Here is a 12,034-nt window from a genome sequence, read left to right as displayed (position 1 = left end):
GGAAATGAACCAGCGAGAGTACTTTTCTTGACACAGTAGGAAGCTGCCCCTGAATCTACAGAGGGGCGAAAGATGGTTTACCTAAGACGCTAGGGAAATGTGGTTTACGTAAGGCCCTGTCTGTCCCTTCTCCTCTAGGTGTAAACCACTGTGTCCAAGTCGCGGCAATTGCTTTTCTTAGAATCATTTGAAAAAGACCGAAATGCATCAATTAACTTAAACTGTGAAGAGAAGACAGAGCCTCGAAACTACCTAGGTATTTCCCAATTTAATGAGCATGTAAAAGGCGACGAACATCTTCAACGTACCTGCGTATTTACTGTAGCTACTATGCATGCTTTCCCAATGTTTAAGCTGGCCTAGCCAAAAACGGCTGGCGCTGTTGGCTATTACCGCCTGAGCATATTTTAGAAAACCGTAAACGCAGCGTACGAGAAAATGACAAAGCCATGTGGAAGTGGGGCCATACGCGGCCCTCCTTTTACTACGCGTCCCAGGCGAGGCCTCCTCGGGCCACGTCTCGCACAGGGCGGCATCGGACACGTGAGCCTTGGGCGAGGACGCCCTGGTTTGACCCAGCGTCTTCATGGGGGACCGCAACCCTTGTCGGAGACCCACCAGGACGCGCAGGGACCGGAGGACTCGAACGGATGGCTCTACTGTCATCAGGAACCGCAGGCAGCGCCGAGCTCCTGGCAGCTGGGCGCTTGCCGGCAATAGGGGCTCTCGATGCGGCTGTTCGGGTGGCAACAGACTCTCAACTGCATGTGCTTGCGCTCGTCGCACTCCTCGGACGCGTCGTCCTGCTCGCCGCCGAACATCATGTGCAGCACGCGCCAGCCCAGCGAATTGCGCCGAGCCGAGGCGTCGGTAGCGCGAGGGTTTCTCTCGGTCGGCTCTTCGCAGCCGAGCCCGCACGGCTCGCCGTCGTAGGCACGCCGCAGGGAGTCCTCGACCACGGGCAGGTGGCCCGGCAGAACGAGGCTGATGGGGAACGGCACGTAGTAGGCAAGCCGGCCACAGCGATCGAAGATGAAGACGTCGTCCTTGCTGCCGCCCATGGTGGTCCACACTGGCTCCTCCTCGCTCTCCTGGTGCACGGCGAACGAAACGCGCCGGTCGAGATGGTCGCGCAGGTGCGCCGACTTGCGGTCGTTGACCACCAGGAACTGCAGCTCGCTCATGTTGGCCCGAAGCCGCTGCAACAGAGCCTCCAGACTGCGCAGCGCATAAATTGCGCATCGTGGCGCCATGTTATATCAACTCACCACCCACCGACTAATCTACCGGGACAAACCCAGACTGCTCTCACGACCACCCTAAAGAAGTTTCGAACTCACACACATAGCATTTGCTTAGGAGACAGGCTTGAAGAGCTCGTTATGGCCCATCCCTTTTATTCCCTCTCTCCCAGTATGGCTTTTGTCATCTTTTCCAATTAAGCATTTATTCAATCAATCGTGTGCGTCTGACTACGTCGCGATAGTAGCACACGGTATGCATTTGAAGAAGCCACTAAACAACGCTCACTTTTGTCAATTTCACATATGGCGCTGCGCAAGTATTTATCAGCAACGAAACACATACTAGGTATTGTCATACCGCTATTGTCATGTTCGCCAACCAATGTGGCAAGATGACCGGCCTCGTTCGCACTTCATATACTGATGGCCTTATGGCATAGCACAAACAGGGACAGGCAAAAAGAAGAGTTGGCTAGACGCATACGCATATGATTGTGCTTGCCGTCACGCGTTCTTTCTTCCCCGTTTCTCTGCGCACTATCCTGCTAGGCTGTGAATTCCAAGCTCTCCTTCCTGCATTCGAAAGGTCAACGCTATGTAGTTGCGAAGTCTTGCTTCTGAGACAGGCACGTACCCAAGGGGGGGCCCGGGGGGGCCCGGGCCCCCCCCGAAATTAAGACGCATACCCCCCCATCCCCACCCATGCCACCACTTTTCACACACATTCCTAAAGCGCCTCGAAATCAATGTTGAAACTTGGCAGCTCTTCGGCGGTCAACATTTTGCTGCCTTTTTTACTCCTTTTGGATGGCGGTAGTTATCGGCATCCTTTGGGGGTGTGAAGGACAGTTTCCTCATCGATTCGGTGCCCACGCGATTATCTCGAGATGTGTTCAGTTGTCACCATCTTTTCGACGGTCACGCGCTTTGCTGTTGGGTCGTTAGTACAACCTTCTTCGTTTAGACTGATCCAGGGACCAAGACGGGGATTCGGTTCGTGGTCAGCTGGTCTGTATGCACGTGGGACGAGTTCCGGCCAGAGAAAACGCCAATTGCGTTTAACTTTTCCTTTTGCTTCATTATTTCCTCGAGTAACGGCTCATCGCGACGCTGACAGATTCTCGGAACCATATACCCGCGATATGGGTTAGGTAAGGTGAAAAATAAAATAATGCGAAACAGCGTCCATCATCAAACCCTGCAATAACCGTTAAATCCATAAGCAACATGAATGTCATCTGTTACCTCGTCTGGTTTTTGCCTAATTGTAGAGCATTTTTCGTGCAAAATTGCCAACCGGAAACAAGAGCCGCAAGGCGTTGAGAAATTAAGCGATCTACTAAGGAATCCATTGTCGGCAACCGAGGCAACAGCCAAACAGGAAGAAAAAGTGAAAGTTAACAAATTGAACCATTGTTTATGAAAATATTTATATATCAACATCTTTTTATTTAAAGAGGAAGTAGAAAAAACGCCGCCGGAAGTGGGGAACAATTCCGTGTGTTTTCAATGACGCTTCTACAGTTATCAGTCGAGTCGCCTGACGTAGCCACTTCTCTGCTGTGCTTATGTGAGTCTTATGAAGTGTCTTTCTAAGCTTCCGCGGTTTGCGTAGTACGTCTAGAATCGCAGCGTCCTGTGCCCTACAAGGTTGTACTGGACTGGAAGCCACGCATCGTTACGTAACTTCCCAAATAACAATACGAGTCGTTTGTGGCACTTCATCATCATCATCATCATCAGCCTGGTTACGCCCACTGCAGGGCAAAGGCCTCTCCCATATTTCTCCAACAACCCCGGTCATGTACTAATTGTGGCCATGCCGTGCCTGCAAACTTCTTAATCTCATCCGCCCACCTAACTTTCTGCCGCCCCCTGCTACGCTTCGCTTCCCTTGGGGTCCAGTCCGTAACCCTTAATGACCATCGGTTATCTTCCCTCCTCATTACATGTCCTGCCCATACCCATTTCTTTTTCTTGATTTCAACTAAGATGTCATTAACTCGCGTTTGTTCCCTCACCCAATCTGCTCTTTTCTTATCCCTTAACGTTACACCTATCATTCTTCTTTCCATAGCTCGTTGCGTCGTCCTCAATTTGAGTAGAACCCTTTTCGTAAGCCTCCAGGTTTCTGCCCCGTAGGTGAGTACTGGTAAGGCACAGCTATTATATACTTTTCTCTTGAGGGATAATGGCAACCTTCTGTTCATGATCTGAGAATGCCTGCCAAACGCACCCCAGCCCATTCTTATTCTCCTGATTATTTCCGTCTCATGATCCGGATCCGCCGTCACTACCTGCCCCAAGTAGGCGTATTCCCTTACGACTTCCAGTGCCTCGCTGCCTAATGTAAATTGCGGTTCTCTTCCGATACTGTTAAACATTACTTTAGCTTTCTGCAGATTAATTTTTAGACCCACTCTTCTGCTTTGCCTCTCCAGGTCAGTGAGCATGCATTGCAATTGGTCCCCTGAGTTACTAAGCAAGGCAATATCATCAGCGAATCGCAAGTTACTGAGCTATTTTCCATTAACTTTTATCCCCAATTCTTCCCAATCCAGGTCTCTGAATACCTCCTGTAAACATGCTGTGAATAGCATTGGAGAGATCGTATCTCCCTGCCTGACGCCTTTCTTTATTGGGATTTTGTTGCTTGCTTTATGGAGGACTACGGTGGCTGTGGAGCCGCTATAGATATCTTTCAGTATTTTTACATATGGCTCGTCTACACCCTGATTCCGTAATGCCTCCATGCCTGCTGAGGTTTCGACAGAATCAAACGCTTTCTCGTAATGAATGAAAGCTATATATAAGGGTTGGTTATATTCCGCACATTTCTCTATTACCTGATTGATAGTGTGAATATGATCTATTGTTGAGTAGCCTTTACGGAATCCTGCCTGGTCCTTTGCTTGACAGAAGTCTAAGGTGTTCCTGATTCTATTTGCGATTACCTTAGTAAATAGTTTGTAGGCAACGGACAGTAAGCTGATCGGTCTATAATTTTTCAAGTCTTTGGCGCTTTGTGGCACTTGGTAGATCATAAACGAGGGATCCAAAAGAACTGTGACTGTTTCGGAAATACATAATTCTCTATAGTTCTTCCAGAGCTAATTAAAAAAACGCTACTATAGTCGGATACAAATTAAGTCTGCAGAGAAGCCCCGCCCACGCCCTCATAAACACCAGCCACTGTTTCTCTGGGAGGCTGCAAATAATTCGTACTTCAAACTTTTTCTGTTACCCAAATAAGGCGGTAACCACAAAAATAGAATTATTAGCGCGCAATTTTATACCTTTTTGCCTCGCCTATTATAGTGGAACGGCCAAACCCTAATTCTTTATTGAACTGAAATGATATGCTTGCTTTGCTGCAACTCTTTATTGTCAAGTTTCACTTTAGTTGGCAGTGAAGTTTCATGAGTAGAATGGGTTCAGCAGTGAAATGAACGGCACCGCAGACTTTTGAAGAGTGGAATGCTCAGACTCCATGCACTTTGTCCATGTCTGTTGCACACCTCATTGCTTCCGCCCATGAAAATACTTTTCAAGAACAGCAGACGCTCCGGAGGTATCAATTACGACGCCATTTTGAAAAGGCCGCATGACGACGATTTTATTTGCTTCTGTGAACGACTGGCGAAAAAAAAACAATCCCCTGCAGTTTGTGTGCCTTGGTTGCCAACTGCTGCTTCTTTAAGTTGTATTCTACTAAAGTAATCTTCATTTTACAATTTGGCTCCTTTACTTGACCTTGGCAGTGTTCTTCCTGCGCAAGTCCATTTGACGTAGTTCCTTGTTTGCCAAGTAAAGGAGAGGTGCATCGCACAGGGCGTACCTGTAAAATACACCTTATTTCATTTCTCTCTTGTGGGTTTACGTGTTTTTATGACGAATGGTGGACGTTATTCACATTTGTACTAGTAAAGTAGCCATCCCCCCCTAATTTGCATAGAAGTTACCTTGGGTTGGGCCCCCCCCCCCCCCGAAAAAAAATCCTGCGTACGTGCCTGTTCTGAGATGTTGGGACATTTAGACGTGGTATAAAAGTTGTCGCAATCTGTTCTCCCTCCCCACTTTTCTTATCACTTTTATCGTGAGTCAGCGCAAAAAGAACACAAACATGCTGTTTGTTCGCCATAAATAACAGCTGACAATTCATTATTGTAGAAGCGAACGTGGTGCTAACGAGATAATATCGCGCGCTTTTAGAACGTACCATGGAAAGTTCATAAACCCGTTAGTTGTTCACTTAGGAAATGCGTGGTGCATAAAAATGCTAAATTGAGACATGTTGCGAAAGAACGCACCAGCGCAAACGCTTGCGCTTTGACCCTGCTTGTATCTGGTGCTGTTTTGCACAGTGCACTGAATAACATTGCACCGTAACTAGCCCCACTTTATGCATGGCGAAAGTGGCTGTATAACGGTTATGGTAGCTGCGTTTCGCGTTCATTATATATTTGTGTGTCTTCGTAACGACATGACTGTGATAATTTATCATTGTGGTTAGTAAATGAACTCGTCAACATGACATGGCTGGATTGCTTTTGCCCGGTATGTGGCAATAACCGCTGTTGGGCGTGCCAAAAAATAACGGTGTTTTTAAACTGGTTTAGGGATAGTAAGTGTTTAAGAAGGAACAAAGAATACCATTGAAAAGGCATATATTTAGCGTAACAAATTACAGCTTACTTAACTTCTTATGGTGAATATACATATTTTAGAGAAATATTAACTTCCTGAACAGTTCGCAAGAATATGATGCACTTATGATTATGATATCTGTAACCGTTACAAGGTTGCGCAGTTGTAGGCATCTGTTATGTTCTCAGAATATTGGAATGTTTATCAATTGTTTATGAAGAACAAGAGGGAGTAAATCAACAGTCTGCTACCGGCACTGCTAATAATCTGCCTCTTTTAGTTTCAAATGCATCGCGCTTCAGTCAGATTAATAAAGCGTTCACCTCATGAGAGCAGTTCAGCCTTGGACATGTGTCCGACAGAAGATGGCAAAGTTGAGGCATCGCCTCAGACAGGTCATTCGAGATCATTTCAGCAGCGCGGTTCTATTATTTGGAAATCCTTCTTTGAGGCTCATCGTGGTTAAAGCCTGGACAAACTGCGGTCCCGACTAGGCTAAGTTGGGGCGCGGCAGACTCTGGTTGCGTCTTAGAGAACACATGCCTCACATCCGTCATGGCTAGAGAACCGAAACGTCGTCCCTTACCCGGAGGCCTGCTGCCTACACAAAGATCAGGAAGCCTTGAGCAACGCCACAAGCGTGACGTTTCCTCGGTGCTGGGCGAGCACGTCCTGCCCGCCCACGGTCCACGCTTCGGGCGTGCCGCAGATGGGTGCTCGGGCTGCCGCGGCGGCCTGCAGGCAGCCCGCTAGCAGCACCAATAACCGGGCCGCCATCTTGACTCCTGCGCAGAACATGCAAGAACACTTGAATGGTTGCAGTCGTCACGCCCAAAGGTGAGAAGTGGTGTTAGGCGAGGTTGCGGATAGGATTTACAGCAATTTGGCAGTCTGGATGCGCTGGTGTTCCATATTTAAGAACTGTACAGGCACAAACAAGGGAAACACGGATGAAAAGAGCCCCCCCCCCCCCCACACACACGCACACACAGCAGACCGCAATCACAGCAGACCTCCATCAGTCGCACTGTGTGTACATATATATATATATATATATATATATATATATATATATATATATATATATATATATATATATATATATATATATATATATATATATATATGTGTGTGTGTTTGTGTGTGTGTGTGTGTGTGTGTGTAAACGACAGAACTCAAACAACGGGCTACACCTTGTTAGATGCTTCTTAATAATGATCATATTTATATAGATACAAAATCGCAAGCGTAATAGGAAGACGTGGGTTCGTAACCCGACTGCGTCCATTTGTTCGTTCATCGACTTGCAATATCCTCCTTTCATTCATTAATAATAATATTAATAATTATTTCCCCTATGTTATCTTTCCTTCGTGTCATTCTTGTTGGCTCCTTATGATTTTACTAATGAAAATCGGCCGCCTCAGTTTCCACGCTTCTCGTTTATTACAAAGCGAGGGTATCGTTTCCCGCAGCTTTGATGTATTCAAGTACCATGTGTGGGTTTTTTTTTACCAGTTGCCTTCACCCTAAACATTCACGTAATACGTGACGCCTGTGGTAGATCGGACGTTCCAGATCGATTACATGGCCGTGAATGGTGGCGCTGGCTAACACTCCCGTCGGATAGTTCTAATAGATAAACAAAGTTATTGCAAATAACTATCCCAGAAAGCGTGTGGGAAAACGGCGCCACGGTAGGTTAGTTGGTAAGAGCATCGCCTGTGTAATGGAGGACGTGGATTACTATCCCACCTGCCGGCCAGTTGTTGTACCATCCACTTTCATTTCATCTTATTTATCGTTTAGGTACTTCAGTTATTAACTACAAATAATTGCCTCTACGCTGTCCTTCATGCCATGTCATTTTTGTTCGCATGTTATGATTTCACTAATAAAAATGAGGTCCCTCGGTTTGTTTTCTTCTCCTGCCCACACAAACGAACACACACACACAAACACACCGGTATATACATATATATATATATATATATATATATATATATATATATATATATATATATATATATATACTGCTACTGGACAACGAGAATCACCATTGTGGCCTATATATATATATATATATATATATATATATATATATATATATATATATATATATATATATATATATATATATATATACTGCTACTGGACAACGAGAATCACCATTGTGGCCTACGTTTCAATGCGATTTAATGGCCATCTTTAAACTTCACCTTAGACAGTGTTACACCGCTATTGCTATTTGTAAATCTGTAAAGTCATTTTACAACAGCATAACTTGAGTTCACTCTTAAAACTAATAAAGAGGACACCAATTTTTACGACTTTTATCAGAATAGTAGTACTGGAACTACCCGTTACTAAATCCACACACATGACTTGCACGTGGTGTTAAAAGCGCTTTCACTACAGATCGTGTTTCCTTTTTCTTTCTTGCGTTCCTCTGCAATCGTCTCAGAGATGAGAAGAATAGATTAAAATACTTCTGTAAACGTATCCACATCAGTATCGTCCCGAGTTCCTTGAGCTACGGTGTCCCCCGACTTCCGCATTAATTGTTCCCTACCCCTGCTTGCTTTATTCGTATATTATGTTCAACAGATTTTCCTTAACTGGCACTGCGAACGGAACTCTAATGCTGTGGACGCCATTTCCTTATAAGCCATCATGCTCTGCGCCTGAGGTTGCTTTCCTGTCGTCCATGCAGCATACGATGCTACTGACTTCCCCTGGTTGCTTTCTCTTGCACTCCCAACAGTTTTCGTCATCCGAAGACATGACCCGAGTGCTCTTTCTTTTTTTTATTCTTGTGTTCCAATAAATCAACTAAACGGTGACAGTATGGTAGAGTTTTACTCCGCGATCCACAGAGGTAACACACAGAAACCGCACACGCGGCAGCATAGTGACGGTGAAAAAAACTAAGAGAAAGCGTGTGTGAAGAACTGCCCAAAAGAAAGCAAAATTAACGATTGCTGGTTTCAAAGGTCTCGTGCTCTAGCGAGCCTAGTGATAGACTAGAAGGCGAGCGCTGCGCTGTGCTCATCAAATTATCGCCACGAATATGCGCCATACTATCCGCCGCGTCAGGATTGAGCCAGGTCACGTTCTCACCTGCCTGCAGGCTGGGAGCGTCGAGTGGGGCGGCTGTCGTCGGGGGCTCTGAGAGACTCGAGTGCCGAGATCCGAACTGCACTGGCTGCAATCGCCACCACGCGCGCACTCCAGATAAGTCGCCTCTCGCGGCCACCCCTTGAAGCGCGCGCAGAATCGGAGAGGCGCCGTGGTAGATTGGATGTCGTTGTTGATGCTGCTCTGGCTGGAGAGCGCGCGACCTTCGGCTAAGTGGCTCCTGCCGCCTCCCCCTCTGCGCGCTGAAAGTCGTGCGCGTGGGCTGCGCCACTCCACGTCTGTGCTTTCGACAGTTGCCATGGCTCGGAGCTAAGAGGCGGCCGACTCGGCAAGGAGTCAGTGCTCGGACAACCTAGCTCCAATTCCTCAAGCGCTGAACGAAATCGTAGCAATAAGATTTGAAAGCTAACACCTGCTAGCTCTGTGATGTGAAGTGACTTCTCAATCATATTATAATTGTTATAATCGCTATAATTACAGTTTTCCAGTGTTCTTCTAATTCTTAACACTGTCACCCTTAATTTTTCTGTATTTTCAATTACTTTTTTCATTGTAACCCCGCTTCCCTCTTTAAGGTTCCGGCGATTGAGGGTACTTATAATAGGTACATAAATAAATTAATTAATTTTTGTTTGACACGTAGGAGAAAAAGTAAATTAAGCGACGTAGAACTCCCGCCTATCAGTATCAACAGCAACTCACACCCTCTCTAGTCTGAAATTTGATGAGCTAACAAACTTTCGCACATCGTCACGTTATCTGTTACATTTTCCATTCGCGAATTTTTTAGCACGTGTGTAGGCTCCATTTCCTTGAGTTCTACTGGTACTTTAGGAGCAAGTGACGTAACTGCGTAAGTGGCACAACCAACACTTTTGAACGTTGTAGTGGTCCGACGCGCACACCGTGACACATTTCTTGAAGTGCTCCGACCTGAGTGACCCTTTGTGTAGTGCCGCAGCACATCCTTTCGCGTGCGCTCGCAGTGTTTCCTCTCTCCCTCCTTCTATTCTCTTTCCCCTTACACTCAGCTTGAAGAAGCAAAGCCGAAGAACGTCGGATTGAGCGCCGTGTCTTTCTTCCCTTCACTTTCTATGTCTCTTTCCTCACTCTCTCTCTCTCTCTCTCTCTCGATTTCGCGATATAGTTGCGTTCTAGGGTGGTTGCTTGGGTCAGTTGGTAATTCATGATCAACAATAACGTACAGCACGAAGGACAAGGACAGCGATACAGGGCATACACAGCGCTGTGTATGTCGTCTATCGCTGTCCTTGTCCTTCGCGCTGTACGTTATTTTAGTTGCGTTAGCTTTGCCCTGTTACCCGTCCGACTATTGCACACTTTTAAACATCACACAATATTTCGCGTATCTGTCTGTCCTTTCACTTCGTCGCCTGTGCTGTGTAGCAGTGTTCTTTTCTGTATTAACGCTTTCTCTCTCGATATGTCTTTTCTACCGCAAGTGAGGAGGTCAATTGGGGAATCTCAGGTGGGGCACCACCCGCTGTACTTCTAAGAGTCCGGCCGGGCGACCGCGTTGTCACCCATCTTATAATTTACCAAACTATACCGTCAATGCACCCCAACTCTTTCGTGTACTTCGCTTGCTAGACCCCCATAGTTCTACGCTCTAGTTCGTCAAACACACAACGGCTGTCTCGGTAGTCTTCCGTATGTTGTGAGTTTGCTATGGGCTTTAATTCTTTAGGCAGAGAGCTGTCATCGACTTCAAACTCGGCGTAACCCGTCCGCGATTGGGGGCGCGGGTTTGAATCTTTGTGGACTGATTGGTTCTTGCTAACGAGGAGTTGTGATTGGTGTTTTTGTTTGCTCTGTGGCAGGCTGTTGGGACGCTTCCCGATGCGTCCGGAGAGAGTTCGCACTGGAGGCACCAAGAGACTAGATAGCTGCGCGTGCTGTTCATATGTCATAGTAATGCAATGTGCAAGTCCCTAAATGAGTAATTTGGGCAATAAAAGGTCAAATAAATCAAATCAGAAAAATGTCTAGCGATCTCATGTGTGCTCGCCTCATCTCTTCAGCGCGGAACAAGTAGCGACAATACTCTACGATACAATATTATCACCGATAACATTACGTCCTTATGTCCAGTTGTGACCTCGGCTCAAGACTCGGAACTGCTGAAGTGGGCGATCTTCTTCTAGACAATTTTCGATGAACCGCGACATGGCGACCGAAGTCTTACGTCGTGGATTTTCCCCCGGATACGTTGCACAATCGACCAGTAATCGGCGTAAGGTAGTTTAGTGTGAAAAATGAGTGTTTTACGCGAGGGGCATCTGTACGCTCACGTTCATTTCTACCCAGTAAAGAGATCACCATAATTATTGTTGGGTGTAAGTTTGTCATAGATTCCTTGTGCATACATTACTCTTTTTTTCTGTAATAGATGTATACTTTCATTTCTCTAAGAAGAACGACAAGTACAGCAATGAAACCTTTGGTTGTGATTAGTGTGCTACAAGAAAATTTGACAGTTTCACCTAAAGTGCGAAGTATTGATTGCGATAGCAAGGTTTCGCGTAGAGCTTGGATTCCAGGCCGATGTTTTAACTGTGCACGGATGCAACATGTTCAGCGCGATGCAGCATGCAGGGCAACTCCTCCTGGGAAAAAACAAACAGCGCTCTGGCAGCGACCGGGTGTCTCACAACGTTGGCCGAGGGAGGAGCGTCGCCAGTGATATTGCATATGTCGCACCTCGATGGCTCGCGAGACGAGAACGATAGGAAACTGGATTAGTCAGGGCAGTGAGATATTAAACTTGACAGTCAATTTAGCATGCGCCAAAGAGGGTGCCTGCGCGCTCAAATGACAATAATTAAGTTACTTCCCATTATCATTCGAATGCGTTATTACTTATTATTGCTTGTTTTCTCCCACCAAAGGTCGTGGGTTCGACTTCCACATAAGTTCGAGGTTTCGACTCCCACCGAAGGTCGTGGGTCCAAGTGTGTGAATCAATTCTATCGTAATTCGCTTTT

At 46.3% G+C, this 12,034-nt stretch overlaps 1 protein-coding gene across 1 annotated transcript; it reads right to left on the bottom strand.

Annotated features, from left to right (window-relative positions):
* Positions 1–249: 249 nt before the first annotated feature.
* Positions 250–9,168, bottom strand: LOC135896294 (selenoprotein P-like). Its single transcript, XM_065424651.1, has 3 exons — positions 9,012–9,168; positions 6,478–6,676; positions 250–1,218 (listed from the first exon to the last, which is right to left on the bottom strand). Exon 3 carries the CDS (start codon positions 1,182–1,184, stop codon positions 666–668), a length of 519 nt encoding a protein of 172 aa, XP_065280723.1. The 5' UTR covers positions 1,185–1,218; positions 6,478–6,676; positions 9,012–9,168; the 3' UTR covers positions 250–665.
* Between the last annotated feature and the right edge of the window lie 2,866 nt (positions 9,169–12,034).

The sequence above is a fragment of the Dermacentor albipictus genome, chromosome 3 (genome assembly GCF_038994185.2).
Source record: "Dermacentor albipictus isolate Rhodes 1998 colony chromosome 3, USDA_Dalb.pri_finalv2, whole genome shotgun sequence".
Lineage (NCBI taxonomy): Eukaryota > Metazoa > Arthropoda > Arachnida > Ixodida > Ixodidae > Dermacentor > Dermacentor albipictus.
This window is presented reverse-complemented; position numbering and strand designations above follow the sequence as displayed.

Coding starts and splice junctions, on each gene's coding strand:
- LOC135896294 (XM_065424651.1), bottom strand. CDS start 1,184: ATGAGCGAGCTGCAGTTCCTGGTGGTCAACGACCGCAAGTCGGCGCAC.